The sequence below is a fragment of the Mauremys mutica genome, chromosome 7 (assembly GCF_020497125.1).
Source record: "Mauremys mutica isolate MM-2020 ecotype Southern chromosome 7, ASM2049712v1, whole genome shotgun sequence".
Lineage (NCBI taxonomy): Eukaryota > Metazoa > Chordata > Testudines > Geoemydidae > Mauremys > Mauremys mutica.
In genome coordinates, this window is record NC_059078.1 from 70,240,096 (window position 1) to 70,256,976 (window position 16,881).

The 16,881-nt window shown below is 44.5% G+C and overlaps 1 protein-coding gene across 1 annotated transcript in view; it reads right to left on the reverse strand.

Moving 5' to 3' along the window:
* ZCCHC24 (zinc finger CCHC-type containing 24) overlaps positions 1 to 4,084 on the reverse strand; it is a 166,489-nt gene extending 162,405 nt beyond the window's left edge. Inside the window, exon 1 of the mRNA XM_045024083.1 lies at positions 3,527 to 4,084. Within this exon, the coding sequence (XP_044880018.1) occupies positions 3,527 to 3,766 (240 nt within the window). The 5' untranslated portion in view covers positions 3,767 to 4,084. The remainder of the gene's footprint in view (positions 1 to 3,526) is intronic.
* Positions 4,085 to 16,881: the final 12,797 nt, after the last annotated feature.

Genomic DNA, 16,881 nt, shown 5'->3' on the forward strand with positions numbered 1-16,881 from the left:
CTTATTATATTCCCTATGATCCTGTCATTTCTCAATCTGTTGCTATTTTGGCCTCTCATTAGGTCACTTTCCAAATATTGTGTACAAGCTATGCGTCAATCATTGTCACAGCTCAGCCTGAGGCTAAGCCAAGCCAGTTCAAAACTAGGACGAAAAAACACCAACCAAAGTAAGCACTATATTAAAAACAGTTAACAGTTTAACTTTGGAAAGCTATTTGTGTTCCAAAGGCATCACACGAACCCACTTGATGTAAAAGAAATATACGGCACCATTACTCCCAAAAATAATTGTAAACAGTCTAACTACTAAGTATGTACTTAATGGCATTTGAAACTGTTGACAAAAACAGACATTAGAATTTCAAGAATTAAGAATATGACATTGGAAGAAATCCTCTTGGGGTCTCTCCTGCCAAGAAACATTCAAGCTTCCAACTTCTGGACCGTGTGGAGAAGTGTATTGACTTGCGCTTTTTTGAGCTACGGCATGTTTAAATTCTTTGGTGATTCTTAAATGAAACATGCTGTAGAAGTGCAAATTATTGATTAACAAGTACAACAGACACACTAATGTGAAATTTAAAAAGTGCCTCAGATCAACTGTGTGCTCTGCTCAATTGCAGTTAGAAGCAGGAGAATGCATTTGTGAAAATTGCAAACAAGCTTGATCCTTTGTAAATATGAAATATCCTCATGGAATCATGGCTCCATGTTACCTGGATGTTGAATCCTACAGACTTTGTACAGTGTTTGCATTCTCAGCTGATGTGACTGAAGTGCTTTAGGAAGTTGTTACAAGAGTGAAAGGAGTAAAACACAGTTGCATCTAATAATAATATATCTCATAGAGCTGGAAGGGACCCTGAAAGGTCATTGAGTCCAGCCCCCTGCCTTCACTAGCAGGACCAAGTACTGATTTTTTTTAAATTTTTTTTTTTTGCCCCAGATCACAACCCTGGGTTTAGTAGGCCAATGCTCAAACCACTGAACTATCCCTTTCCCTGCATGTGCCCTACCTGAGTGGGGGCCTTAGCAGACATGTAGCACAGGTAAATGTAGCTGTCAGACTCACCATGAGTGCTTAGTGAAGATGGGGTTGATAAAGTTGTGGTTTGCAACATACAACAGAAGCAGCCATCTGGAAGTGGCCTAGTAAACCTAGGGACTGAGCCTTGAAGTAGAGTTGGTGAGAATAGGTTTTGGATGTAGAGAAAGAACTGGAGAGAAATATTTCCCAGAAGGCAGAGGGTGATGTTTCTGATAGAAAGAAGGATGAAACCCTAGTTACAAATCATACAGTGGGAACAGAAAGAGGGAACCCTAGAAAGACCAAAAATCTCCACCAAGGGCTCTGTTCCTAGGACACTATTTCCCAGCCTCCCTAGCTGCAGCCACACATTACTGTTGGCTAGTTTTACATTAGGGGGAAAATACCTGACTCTGAACAGAATGGATTTGAACATTAGCAAATGCTGAGCTGCACAGTGTTATCAACCCCCTAATGAGAGAGTCTACGAAGACTGAAACTCTGAATTCTTAGCTCTGTCTCGAAACCAGAATGTGTGCAACTCAAATGCAAAATGACAATATCTGTCAACTTGGAACTGACAGGTGTGCAGTTCTGTATTTGACTCCCACTGCCTGCTGACTAACAGAACAATGTGCTTTTGAATTCTGCATTTTTTTACCTTTTTAAAGGAATTACACTGAATACGAATTTGGACATGGAACTTCTGAATGTTGAATAACTTCCTTTGGAAAAATAGCAGATGTGTCCATTTGGGACTACAGTGCTTCTGCAAAACATTCCATTATTAAATAAAGTCTGACTGATGTTTAAACTTGTTTCCTTGGTGGTGGTTCTTAATCGCATCAGTAGTAACCCATTAATAAAATTATGCCAAAAACTGTCTGCTGACTTTAACTGAAGATTCCTTAGCTTTGGTCCCTGTGCCAAAATAAAAAAGAGTCCTATACTTTAAAGTGGGAGCTCATTTTAACCTGTTCCTAGGCTTCAGGAATGTTCTGAAACCCCATTACCTAAGAATTGCCATACTGCATTGGACTCAATGTCCATCTACTCCAGTATCCTGTCTTCTACAGTGGCCAGCATCAGGTGAAAGTGCAAGAATGACCCCACCTTAGGGGTTCTCCTGATCGCTAGTAATTAGAGAGGGTCTTAAAACCTGAAACAGGAGGTTTTATATCTCTTTAACAATTTTTGCCATATTCTTGATACCCATATAAATTGCCAAACCCTTTTTAAATATTAAGTTCTTGGCCTCTGGGATTCCATGTGTCAGTGAGTTCCACAGTTTAAATACTTCCCCACACAACAGATTTCCCTTATCAGTTTTTAATGTCATTGACTGTTCCCTTTTTCTTGTGGTATGAGACAAGGAGAACAGAAGATTCTGCTGTAGACCATTATTTTATGTACTTTTATCACATCCCTTCATCACCTCTTTTCTAAAGTAAACAATCCCAATGTTTTCAGTCTCCCATCATTATTGATTAAAATGTTCAGCTTCAGTTCTACCATCTGCAAGGTATTTATTTAAACAAGATCTGTATCTAACAATGTTATCCTGTATTACCAGTTTATTATTTCCAGTCCTATTTTTAAGCATGAGAGGGATGTTTTGAACTTCAGTAATTTCACTGACTTAAAATGTTACAATGTATTTGTTGTCCTTTCCCTTCCCCTCCACCTCCCCCACCCTCTCCCGTTATTAGTTGTTCTACCGTATCTGGTTCAGCTCCGTGATAGCAATGCAAATAAATCAGTGTAATCGTTTACCAGATTGTCAACAGAAGTTGTGGGCCGAGCACACTCCGGGGGGAGGGGGTTTAAATAGATATATAATTTAAATATAGGCCATACCTCCCCCACAGAAGCAAACGGTAATTTCCCCCACGCACCCCCCAACCTGAAAGTGAAATAAACTTTGTTACAACGTTGGTTGCATTCCCATCTGAACACAATGCCGAGCACGGTTCATTTGCGCAGACTTGGCAACATCAGCAACAGCAGAAAGTTACAGGCTAAAGTTGCATTTTTACTGGTTGGAAAAATAAAAAGCCATTTCCAACAAAACTGAGGGCTTTAGGGCAAGATCCGAAACTGGAGCGACAAACCAGGATTACTGGTTAAAGAACCTGCACTGATTATTTTTCACGGACTTAAAAGAAGGGAACTCTTTCTCCAGCTCTTAAGTACTGCCCCGTACTTTACAAAAACTATTAAAAGCAAAGGCTCCCTTTGATCCGGACAGCTTTTGTTTAAAATAACAGGAATCCAACTCTAGAAAAATGGGAAAAACTTCTCAAACATCATGGCGGTTGGGGCTAAATTTCAGAGTGAACTTTCTGCGATTCTTTTGCAAAGTGATCACAGATTGCAGCTCGGCTCCTCTGGCCGCAGAGATACTGTCCCCCCTCCTGGCTCAGCTCAGACTCTGTGTGCAACTATTGAACCCAACCTAGCGATCCCACTCGGCAGGCACTGGGGGAAAGGCACCTACCTCGTTCCTCTGGAGCTGGAAGAAGCTGTTCAGATAGCTGGAATTGAGGGACGAGCCCAGCTCCGGGCTGTTCTTGGTGTAGCTGAGATCGGGGTGCTGGGAAGAAGAGGGCTCGGGTCTGAAGGCATCAAAGGCGCTGGCCTGGTGGGTGTCTTGCAGCGACAGATAGACCCAGTTGAGGAGCTGGGCAGGCTGGTAGACAGAAGCAGCACTGGTGTCTATGGCTGACAACAAGCTCATCTTTCCCCCAAACTCTGCCGCCTGCCTGGGTCTCTCTGTGCCCCCTCCCTCCGCTCCTCGCTCACTGCCTCCGGTCAGCTCTCCCCGGGATGTTTTCTCCACCCCACGCGCTTCTGCTGGGTTCTTCTCGCTTAGGGGGAGGGGTGCTGCTCTTTATTTTGCTTTAATCCGGCCAGCCCCACACTTTTGTCTCTCCCCCTCCCTCCCCTCCCTAAGGCGATCCGAGCCCCGCTAGCCCCGAGGCACCGCACCGCACGGGCATAGCTGCTGCCGCGGCTGCAAAGTTAGCAGGAAACTTTCTTGCGAGTATTTTTCCCCCTCGTTTTCCTTTTGCTGCCAGATCCGCTATCTGACTTTATTCCCACTCCCCCAGGCAGCCCTGGAGGGGCGGGGCTGATTGACTATGCAACAGCAGCCGATCCAGTCCGCGGGTCATCTCGCCGCATATGGAGCGCCGGGGCGGGGAGAGGGGAAGTCCGGCGCTGCCGGGAAAGCTCAATGGACTGGCTAATTTGAATATGTATGAGGCTATAGGCCAATCAGTGGACAGCGCCGCCTCCTTCCCTCCCTGCGGGGTGCGGACGCGCCACTAGTGGCGGCGGAACGGAGCGGAACTTAGCCCCGCTTGGCTCCGAAGTGCGGGAGTTCGTGCATCTTGTGTGCAAACTTTTACCGTGCGTTTGTGGGCCTGTCTCTCGCTGCCTGGAGAAGGGCTCGCCTAGCAGCCAGGACTCCAGTCCCGCGAGGGTGTTCTCACGGGGCCGCGGTAGCGTGCATTCCCCTCTTTATTTCTGTTTCTCACCAGGGCTGAGGACTCATTATTTGAGGGCCTGTCTCACTCGATCTTTGTCAAAACTCCAGGTCCGCAAAAGGTTCCTTGGCTATTGAGGCTGTGCCAAGACCTTGCAGAGTGAAGGTTTCCCAAATAAGGCAGGAGAGTCGTGCGAGCTTCCCCTAGGAAAGCCTCTAGGTAGACTGGGATTGGCTTCTTGAAGAGCCGTGATGCAGTTAGCATACAATGAAGGGATAACGACCTAGGCCTTTTAAGGAGTCAGCAGCAGAAAAGAGGAAGAGGAGTTATTCTTTTGGGATAGTGCCTGAGTGGGTAATTACTGTTTCCAAACCTTTTCCATCCTGCTTTCCCTATACTGTTTAAACATTGTGGCAGAGTAGCTATTTATCTCCTGTCTGTATGTTCCATTCTATGCATCCGAAGAAGTGAGCTGTAGCTCACAAAAGCTCATGCTAAAATAAATTTGTTAGTCTTTAAGGTGCCACAAGTACTCCTATTTCTTACTAGAAATCCCATGGCAATAAAACCAAGAATTCTTTTCAAAGCTAGAGTCTCTATGTGAAGGTGAATTTTTACATTTGAGCAAAACCCCTTAATTTGTTTCTTGAGTTATCAGAGGCTAAAAACACACACACCTACCCAGCATGTATTTGCTTTGTTTTGTTTTTAAGAATCTCATCATTTTCTTTGCTTAGATAACTGAAAAACATCAATACTTTGACCTTTCAGAGTTGGCTCATGAGTTGGCCTTAATGGGCGGTATGTGTGCTGTTCACATGGAAGAAAAATGTTGCTCTGAAAAAGCAAAGTTACAAATGTTTTGGAAATGCAGGGCTGAGTGTGCACAGTAGAAAATACCGTTAACTGTCAGCTACAAACTCAAAAGATGGATGTATTTTGCATATGGGAGTAGCTAGTTAGTCCAGACACTTGGAGCAATGGATGGTGGAGTTTGTAAAAGGAAGCAAGATGCTAAAGGCTTCATTTGCTGACAAGTTGGATCAGTTTTGCTGTGCTGGTATATTTAAAACAATACCCCCACATACTTTGGATGCAGTTGTACTGGTATAAAATGGTTTATGTCGGTATAACTTTTTCCTGTCTAAGGGTATGTCTACACTACCAGATTAGTTCGATTTAACTTAATTCGAATTTGTGGAATCGACCTTACAAAGTCAAATTTGTGTGTCCACACTAAGGACACTAATTCGACTTTGTGAGTCCACACTAACGGGGCAAGCGTCGACATTGGAAGCGGTGCACTGTGGGAAGCTATCCCACAGTTCCCGCAGTCCCCGCTGCCCATTTGAATTCTGGGATTTCCCCACAATGCATGCTGGGGGGAAAAATGTGTCGAGGGTGGTCTTGGGTAACTGTCATCATTCAACGTGCTTTCGGACGTCTCAAGGGGAGATGGAGGAGCTTACTGACTCTTTCGGATCTCAGCGAAACCAATATCCCCATTGTTAATGCAGCTTGCTGTGTGCTCCACAATCTCTGTGAGAGCAAGGGGGAGACCTTTATGGCGGGATGGGAGGTTGAGGCAAATCGCCTGGCTGCTGATTATGCTCAGCCAGACAGCCATGCAATTAGAAGAGCCCAGAGGGAAGCGCTGTGCATCCAGGAGGCTTTGAAAGCTAGGTTCCTCAGGGAGCAGGGTAACCTGTGACTGTTCAGTTTCTTTACAGAGGACCTGAACCTGCCCCTGCTTCAGTTACTGTTGATTTTCTTCTGCGGTTACATACCCCGTTCACCACGTTTCCCCCCTTCCAACACATGTTTAAAAATAAAGTTAATGGAACATTGTTAATTAACAACGTTTTCTTTATTAATGAATTTGCATTAAAGGGTTGAAACAGGGATGCAGACTGTGGTGGGTAGGGTGTGCAGTGATGTTAACACCGCTTCTACACTCGGGGAATGATAGGCTCCTGCTCCTAGAGCGGTCTGCAGTGCCGGACTGGTTGTTTCAATGGAGCCTGCCATCCCTCCTTTTCGGGACTCTGTGTGCGGGGGCTATGTGACCTTGTGGCGGGGGAGGACGGTTACAGATTCCCCTGCTGCGTGGCTCTGTGGTCCGGGACAAGGACTGCTGCATAAGTTCTGTAACCGCCCTCCCATGCCACAAAGTCACGTACCCCCCCCACCCACACACAACATGGAAAACACCTCCCAGACTGACCAGGGTGCCTACTGACTGCACTGTGTGTATGACCTGCTGTTGATCCTGCCCCCGTGTCTGTACCCTGGTAAAGGTGACTGTCCTATGCAATTAACAACCCCCTTCCCCACCCCCTTCACAGACAGTCTTCTGTAGAAAAACTTGACGGAAATAGTAATTAACAGCAAACTACTTTTAATAATCAACTACACAGTTAGGGGATGAAACTGGGATTGGGGCTTCGGTGAGCCAGGAAGGGAAGGACTTCTCAACATTTAGGGAAAGAGAGCCTTCTTGTATTTGTGCACTCTGCAGGGGTGCAGTGACAGTTTTCACGGCCCCTGTCGCCCCTCCTTCTTGTTACTTTGGGTGAGGGGGGTTTGGGACTTTGTGGCGGGGGAGGGCGGTTGCAGATACAGTGCAGGGGGGCTCTGTCCTCCTGCCTGCGGTCCTGCAGAACATCCACAAGGCGCCGGAGCGTGTCAAATTTTCCCTGGGCATTTCCTGTGTGGCTGGTCAGAACATCCAAGCTCGGACTGCTGTCCAGAGCGTCAACAGAGTGGTGCACTGTGGGATAGCTCCCGGAGCTACTAAGGTCGATTTCCATCCACACATAGCCTAATTCGACATAGCCATGTCGAATTTAGCGCTACTCCCCTCGTCGGGGAGGAGTACAGAATTCGAACTAAAGAGCCCTCTAGGTCGAACTAATTAGCTTCCTGGTGTGGACGGGTGCACGGTTAAGTCGAATTAACACTGCTAAATTCGACATAAACTCCTAGTGTAGACCAGGCCTAAGAAGATAGCAATAAACTATACTGGTATAAGGAACGTTTATACCAGTATAACTGTGTTCACACAAACGGTTGTACTGATAAACACCACACTTTAACCAATATAGTTATGCCAGTACAAAAGCAGGCTTTAGTGGTTCTGCAAGCCCATTAGCTCTGGAATAAGGAATTATTGAGATCTACTGATAAGGCTGAATGAGACACAAAATACTGTCCCTGCCTCGAGCGCTCATACTTCAACAGGCAGGCAGAGACGATGGGTTGATGAGGGCTTGAAATTGTGTCTTTGGTGTAATGGACTCCCTTTTTTGGTGCATGTTAATTGCCGTGTCACAAAGGGAGTATTTTCAATCCCTGTTTTCCTGGATAAATAAAAGATGTCAGATCTTTTCATGGGTCAGATCCAGCCCTCATTTGGCATCTAGACCTGTCACTGAAGGTAATGAGAGTCCTTAACAAAAATGGATACAACATGGTTCATGTGATGAGTATCAAAAATATCAAATGTGACTGATTTAATGTTGCACTTGTTTAATTTTTATTGTGTCCTGACCTGCTTGTCAAACTTAATATTGCACTAACTCTGCTGACTCGTTTTTTAAACCGAATAATGGAATAACATTATACACTGGGGCATACAATGAGCCAATTGGCAGCTTATTTGTTATATTTGGTACTTAGGCATCTCCTATTATTGTAATGTGTTAGCCCCAGACAATCTTTAATGTAGTTATCCTCACAACCCCCATACAGTAAGGCAGTGCTATTATTCCCGTTGTATGGAGGGTGAGCTGAGGCACTGAGAGACTAAGTGACTTGCCCAAGGTCAAACAAGAAGCCTGTGGCAGAGCTGAGAAACAAACCTGGATCTTGGAGATCACATCCTAGAATCCTAACCAGTGGTCATTATCCTTATTCTTCCAGCACGTGCAATACAAATCATTATCACTATCTTCCCTTCACATTGGCTTTCTGGATCTTTTCTCTCATCATTCCCAGGCCCTTCACCTCTGCACCTCCCTGTGCAGTCTTCACTTATTCCCTGAGTTGAACTCCCATTACTGTCAGTGCTAGTTCTGGGTACTGAATTTAGAATATACAGTGAATCTATGCATTCCAGGAAATAGATCTTGTCCCCTTGCTAGAGGATCAGAGAGGATAATGTTTTTTTCAGCCCTTATTTTGCTGTCATTTTCCTACTGTTCTCAGAACAATAGAAAATCTAGATTGCATAATGAGGTGAGGTTTTTTTCCCCCCCATTCTGCTATAACCATTGAATCTGCATTGTTCTTAATGAAACCATATTTATATATGGGCTCTTCCTTTCACTTTGACAAACTCAGTTCCTATTACTTTGGGTGAAGTAAGTATTTGACCTTGTTCCTCTGCCTATCATTCTGTACCTTGCATAGAACATGGTAGTATTTATAATGTGAATATGACTGAGTAGTACAGCGTGGTGAGTTGTCCATCTCACACAAGGCCTACAGGGGTAAATTAGGCTAATTAACCTATAGGCCATACCTGGAGGGAAGCCAGGTTGTGCTAAGGCCTAATTTGCTGATGAAGTCCAACTGGGGGAACAGCTGGGTTGGATTTATAAAGACAGGAAGTTGACAGCAGAAAAGGGTTGTTCCAAAGTAGGCTGTAGTTATTGCCTGGGAGTGGGGAGTTGTGTTTGAAGGTCAATGGAGTTCATTTGTCTGCACTTACTCCCTAGGAGTGAGGGTGTTTGAGCCGATACATTCGGGGGGAGCCAGAAGCTGCAGGAAGGAGTCCAGGGAAGCAGCAACAGGGTCTGAGGAGAAGCAGGCCAGAGTTGCCACATGTAGGGTCCCTGGACTAGAACCTGGAGTAGTGGGTGGGCAGGCCAGGGTTCCCCTACTGGCCACTAATGTAATGGCATCATCAGGGCAGTGCATGGGAAGACTGCCTGAGATGGTTAGTGCAGAAGGCTTTTGATACCCCAGAAGTGGGAAATATGGATAGTGACTTGGCCTTCCTCCATGAAGAAAGAGCAGCTGGGGTTGCAGAGACAGAGCAGAAGTAGGATGTGCAATGAGCAGCAGAAGAGGGACGCAGCCCTGGAAGGAGCTAATCCCCTCCTGGTGAGTCAACCCCATGACACACAGATTCAATTGCAGTCATCTTTTGGCTCTTTAGGGCTTCTTTTTTTTTCTGGCTTGTTCAGAATGTTGGTCTTAGCCACTCAAGTGGCTGTTCAGAGTACATGCACAAAGCTCTCCAAGGGAAATAGAAGGAGTATTTCATGAGGGAAGGAGTTGTTCCTGGCATATAGAAAGGAGACTATTCCAGGATTACACAGCAGCATGAAGAAAGATACAGCATCCTCAGGATTATCTACTGAGTCCACCTGGGTGGTCTCATACTCCTGTTTTATAGCTTCTACCTACCAGAGCGTTGATTGGCTCAGTTCTCAAATTATGAATATTTGTAACTCCACTCACTGTGGAAATTTACTCTCCAGATCATGAGGAAAACTCATCTGCCCACTAACTACCAGTTCTTCCTTGTGGATGGTTCTGGGCACTTGAAGTAAATGGCCTTGCGCTGTCTCTGCTTGTGTATGCAGAGATACAAACCACCTGGAATCCATTGATATCTCAACACTGCAGTGCCAAAAGATATGTGGGTTGCATGAGCAGAAATCTTGGATAATTAATTCTTTCTTTTTGGGGGTGGGGAGGGGAAGGAGATTGGGGTAGAGTAGGATGGTGGGGGAGTTATGTAACAAGGGAGAAGGAGCAGAATGTGCCACTAGAAAGGAGTGCCTCTGGTGGCAAAGCAGAAGACAGTGGGAAGAAGGGACCACATTCTTCAGCGTGCTGCTTCTAGTGTTCATTTCAACACCTGGGAACAGAAGAAAGAGACTGCCATGGCTGGAGATCACAAAAGACCCTATTTGGAAATATTTTCAAGAAATTCCTGTACCTCTGGGTAAAAAGGAACCCATGCCAAATGTAAATTGTATAGCAAAGAGAGGCAAGGCCTGTTTGTCAGAATGAAACAACCTTATGAAAAATGCTCCACAGAAAGCAACCTAAGTAATTTAGGAGACTCTTGTCTCATTTGCAAGAGGCTTAGGCAAATCGGCACTTAAGCTCCAGTCACTTTCACTTAGGCATATTTGAAAGTTTTCTACTCTGACCTGAAATAATCAGTTTAATTCATTGACTACAGTTAATCCCTCTGTTCCTTTAATAAATCATCTAGTTGTAAATGTGCAACATGTTTTGATAGAAGAAGTTTATGTATCCAAAACACTTAAGGTTGTTTTGTTTAAACACATGAAACAGCACATAAAATTTATCTTAATTAAATCAATTCCAGTTACCATCCCTAATGCAGCTTGATACAAATCATGAGCAAAAAATTATCTAGTAAATAAGCAATATATCATTTGCCATTTTCTAATATACTAAAAATATACAATAATAAGAATCTGAAAATATTAAACTCTATAATTGCTAAACTGTGCGTGTGTATATAGTGTACCCTCCTAGTTAACAAAAAGATGCACCACATCTAGTGTAAAGGCTGTATTTAGCTGTATATCAACATGTTTTAAAAGTTATATTAACCAATGAGACTGTACCTTTTTGTTTAGGAAATAACTGAAGTGCAAATGGAAAAGTTTATTTTAAATCAATGATTGAAATGGAGGATTCCCACTTGTTGATTTAAATTGTCTTGACTTAAATAAATCCACCCTGATCACAAGTGGGAGGAGGAGACAAAGGGAGTATCAAGGAGAGCAACATTTCATTAATAAGAGCAATGGCTTCCATGACCCTTCAAAATGGAACTCCCAATCTTTGTTAGAAAGTACTGTAGAAAGGGACGGTCTTCAACCCATGTGCACAATTCCGCATGGGAGTTTTGCATATTGATTCAATGCTTTTTTTGCCTTGGTCTTCACAGGCAAGGTCAGCTCCCAGACTGCTGCACTGGGCAGCACAGTATGGGGAGGAGATGAGCATCCCTCAGTGGTGAAAGAACAGGTTAAGAACTATTTAGAAAAGCTGGACAAGCACAAGTCCAATGCATCCAAGGGTGCTGAGGGAGTTGGCTGATGTGACTGAAGAGCCATTGACCATTATCTTCGAAAACTCGTGATGATCAGGGGAGGTACCGGACTATTGGAAAAAGGTAAATATAGTGCCCATCTTTAAAAAAGGGGATAAAGAGAATCTGGGGGACTACAGGCGTACCTCAGTCACCCGAAAAATCATGGAGCAGGTTCTCAATCCATTTTGAAGCACTTGGAGGAAAGGCAGGTGATCAGGAACAGTCAACATGGATTCACCAAGGGCAAGTCATGCCTAACCAACCTGATTGCCTTCTATGATGAGATAACTGGCTCTGTGGATATGGGGAAAGAGGTGGACATGGTATAGCTTGACATCAGCAAAGCTTTTGATACAGTCTCCCATGGTATTCTTGCCAGCAAGTTGAACTATGGATTGGATGGATGGTCTTTAAGGTGAATAGGAAGCTGGCTAGATCATCGGTCTCAACGGGTAGTGATCAATGGGTCGATGTCTAGTTGGCAGCCAGTATCAAGCAGAGTGCCCCAGGAGTCGGTCCTGGGGCCAGTTTTGTTCAAGATCTTCATTAATGATCTGGGTGATGGCTGGATTGCACCCTCATCAAGTTTGTTGATGATACTAAGCTGCAGGGAGAGGTAGATGCGCTGGAGGGTAGGGATAGGGTCCAGAGTGACCTATACAAATTGGAGGATTGGGCCAAAAGAAATCTGATGAGGTTCAACATGGACAAGTGTAGAGTCCTGCATTTAGGATAGATGAATCCCGTTCACTGTTACAGGCTGAGGACCAACTGGCTAAGCGGCAGTTCTGCAGAAAAGGACTTGGGGATTACAGTGGATGAGAAACTGGATATGAGTCAGCAGTGTGCCCTTGCTGCCAAGAAGGCTAACGGCATATTGAGCTGTATAAATAGGGGCACTGCCAGTAGATCGAGGGAAGTGATTATTCCCCTCTATTCGGCACTGGTGAGGCCACATCTGGAGTATCATGTCCAGGTTTGGGCCCCACACTACAGAAAGGATGTGGACAAATTGGAGAGAGTCCAGCGGAGAGCAACAAAAATTATTAGGGGGCTGGGGCACATGACTAATGAGGAGAGGCTGAGGGAACTGGTCTTATTTAGTCTGCAGAAGAGAAGAGTGAGGAGGGATTTGATAGCAGCCTTCAACAACCTGAAAGGGGGTTCCAAAGAGGATGGAGCTCGGCTGTTCTCGGTGGTGGCAGATGACAGAACAAGGAGCAATGGTCTCAAGTTCCAGTGTGAGGGGGAGGTCTAAATTGGATAGTCGGAAAAACTATTTCACTAGGAGGGTGGTGAAGCACTGGAATGGGTTACCTAGGGAGGTGGTGGAATCTCCATCCTTAGAGATTTTTAGGGCCTGGCTTGACAAAGCCCTGGCTGGAATGATTTAGTTGGGGTTGGTCCTGCTTTGAGCAGAAAGTTGGACTAGATGACCTCCTGAGGGCTCCTCCAACCCTAATCTTCTATGATTCTGTGGACTGAAAGCAGTGTCTGAGCCTTGGATTGCAATAATTTAACAAACATTAATGTAGCCTTACTGCACTGAGATAGTTAAGTACCCTTTAGGGACAAATCCTGCTTACCTTTCTCCTGATTAGTCCCACTGAAATCAAAGCATGAGCAGAGTGCTTAAGTGACATGACCCACATATTAAAACAAGTCAGTGGCAGACCCAGGAATACGATTTGGGGATTTCTAATCCTGGTCTCTAAACTCTAGGCAGCCTGTTATACAAAACTGTGATGTTACAAATGTTAGGCTAATCCTCTTGTATGTGCTTTGACAGATGATAGATAAAAATCTGCATCTCTAGATGGACCATTTGCAGTATTCTTATAGTCTCTTTACAAGAGCTGCTCATCCAAATGTAATATGCACAATCTATATTTCTAATCTGGCTCCAGATTACACCAGATTCACAAAATGGGGTGGGGATAAAGCACCCTGAAATGTGCAAGTTAGCATAGCAGTGCTAATACAGAAACAAGATACAAAGTAATTCTCTGATTTGTGGACTTGCATATATAAAACATATGACTTTAGGCACTTCTTCTGGGCTCTGCAGCCAAAATGTACATGGAATGTTCCAAGCGAGTGGGTTTCATGTGACGGGAGTTCTCATTTTATTATGAAATGATTTAATTATGCTATTGGAAGGGCATGTAAAATTCTTGAAATTGTAAGACTTCTCCAAAACACATCTAAGTCCTTAAAACAAATTCATATGTAGCTTTTGGAGTGCCTGACATACAAGTGGCATGAGTCCTTGATATGTAGATACAGCAGTTTTCTCCTCAAGAACTGAAGGCAAGTCAGATATACTCCTTGTCTGGAAAGAAATGCATTTGATTTAGCTCATTATAAACTGTTTGCTGCAGGTGCATAAGGACTAGATTGTGTCCAGGTGCTCAAGGAGGGAAGGGTGCAAGGATTCCTGCCTTGCACTTCTAAACAGAAGTGAGGTATAATTACAGCCCCTCTGCTCCCTGGACTACAGGGACTGCTCTCTTTGTGCCTCTGCCTCTTCTGGGGAGCAAGACAGTGAAGCAGGGGCCTTGAGGTGTGGGGATGAGGCACTGCTATGGCGTCTCTCCTCCTTGGGTGATGGGCGAGTTTGCTACACTCTCTGGAATGGTATATCAAGATGGTTCACTCACCCTGGGAACTGGAAGCGCTGCATCAATACAAGGTTTTGCCTAAATCAGGGGTAGGCAAGTGGCATGCTAGCTGATTTTCAGTGACACTCACACTGCCCGGGTCCTGGCCACTGGTCTGGGGGGCTCTGCATTTTAATTTTAAATGAAGCTTCTTAAACATTTTTAAAACTTTATTTACTTTAATATATAACTAAACTATTGTTGTATGTAGACTTATAGAAAGAGACCGTCTAAAAACATTGAAATGTATTACTGGCAGGTGAAACCTTAAATTAGAGTGAATAAATGAAGACTCAGCACACCACTTCTGAAAGGTTGCCGACCCCTGGCCTAAATGATATGACTGATGCTAACATTTCCTGTTTCCCCTTCCCCTCAGGTTCTCAAAATTAGCTTTGAATTTAATTCCTTATAGGCCCCTAGACACTTCTCCCCTTCTTCATTTGGTTGTGTAATGAAAACTTAAACATGTTGATTCTGTATTATACGTTAATGTAGCCTTACTGCACTGAGATAGTTAAGAACCCTTTAGGGACAAATCCTGCTTACCTTTCTCCTGAGTAGTCCCATGGAAATCAAAGCATGAGTAGAGTGCTTAAGTGACATGACCCACATCTTAAAACAAGTCAATGACCGACCCATGTAAATGTAACGCAGATTGTCAAGCACAAAATGCCATACAAAGGTTATCAGGAGAGTGTCAGATACACAGTGTAGGGTGTCAGATACAACCGGTGCTATTTACTGTGACTGATTTATGGTGCTTGAGTTTATATAAATTAAGCTCCTTATAATTGATTAATAAAATGAATTATAACAAACATACACTGCATGGGATAATTACAGGGCAAAGCTCACACACCAGTGACAAGCCTCCAACCAGGAGGAAGGACATTATCAGACTAAAGTGTAGCATTTAGGGTTCTGGAACTAAATCCTGCCCTGACTGGCTTCCCAGGGAGCCCTCCCAGCTTGTCCCTGGCATCTGACAGGCTGAGATGTCACCTAACTATACAGAAACTACAGTATCAAGTTGTTCACATCACTTCACAGTTGCAATGAGACACTGCCACGGATCTAAATAGAGCTTGGTTATAAACACTAGTTTGGGTTCATGGGGCAGCCCTTTGTGCTTTTTCAGCTGACCCTCCTGTTGCTGTGACTTGCCCAGTACAGCTCTGGCTCCTAAGGTGCTCTGTTGGTTGTTGGCTTCATTCAGAAATGTACTGGATTCTGACAACTGATAGTATCTTGTGATCAGCAGCAGCGGTTGCAGAACGTTAATCAGGGGAGTCTCTTGCCCCTTCTATCCTCTGCATTATCATGGTCTCATTGACCGAAGAAGCTCAGGGAGGAGAGTATGGGGAAGCTGAAAAGCCAGGAAATAGAGAACAAAGCAGCAAGGGTCGTGGTGGCAAGAGAGACAGCCCATCCTCATCCCACCTGCCACGTTGCAGGAGCTCTCTATGCCTGGAGATGATGCCACCTCAAGGGAGTATGGCCTTTAGGTTGTTCTGTGGTGGTTTAGGTAGAAAATTTGAGCTGTGGCTCTGTAACTTGAATGAGGGTATTTTTAAGTCTCCTCAGTGCTGTTAAATGAAGTTCTGCTGCTTCTCTGGAGCCCCTTGGCTGCCCTATATAACCATGCAGACTAGGGCACTGGAGCAGCTGTGCTAGGGGCTCTGTTTATTTTACTTTGAATGTCTTTGGTTGTTCTTGAAGTGGGGATAATGCCTCAGTGGTAAAGCTTTGACTGTTGTGTCAGCTCTGCCCACAGGCTTTCCTCCATTCATCCCCACTGCTGCCAGTTGCAGCAGCCCCTTCAACACCCTAGTTAATCCACCACTTCTCTGCCCTTCCTCACCAGTAGTAGATTCATTCTTTGTACATCCAAGCTCTGTGGTAAGTCTGGGTGTTGGAGTATGGGGCAGTTGCCATCGCTCCTACTACCATTGGCAATCACAAGGTAAGGAACACGGGAGAGCCCCAAATAGAAACTAACGTCTACACTGGAGCTGGAGGTATAATGTCAAGCTCAAGGAGACATGCCCACACTAGCTCTGATTGAACTAGCATGCTAAAAATAGAAGTGTAGCTGCAGTGGCATGAGTGTTAGGACAGGCAAGCCACCTCAAATACGATCCCATCCGAGATTCTAGGCATGCACTCTGGTAGCTAGCCTGTCCCACCATTCCTGATGCCAGGGCTACACTTCTGTTATCAGCATGCTAGCTCAATCAGAGCGAGCATGAATATGTATACCTGAGGCTGGAACTTAAATCTCCAACTGAAGTATACACTACTTTGCACTTATCAACATAGTGTTTCAAATGCCATTTTTGTGATCTAGTCTCCCAGGTTTGTGAGATCACTTTGTAACTCTTTGCAGTCAGCTTTGGGCTTAACTTTCTTGAGTAATTTAAGCATCATCTGCAAACTTTCCCACCTCACTGTCTACTCCTTTTTCCAGATCATTTATGAATATGTTGAACAGCACAGGTCCCAATACAGATCCTTGGGGGACCCTGTTATTTACCTCTTTTCATTGCTGAAACTCGCTATTTATTCCTATCCTTTGGTTTTTTTGTCTTTTGACCAGTTAGTGATCCGTGAGATG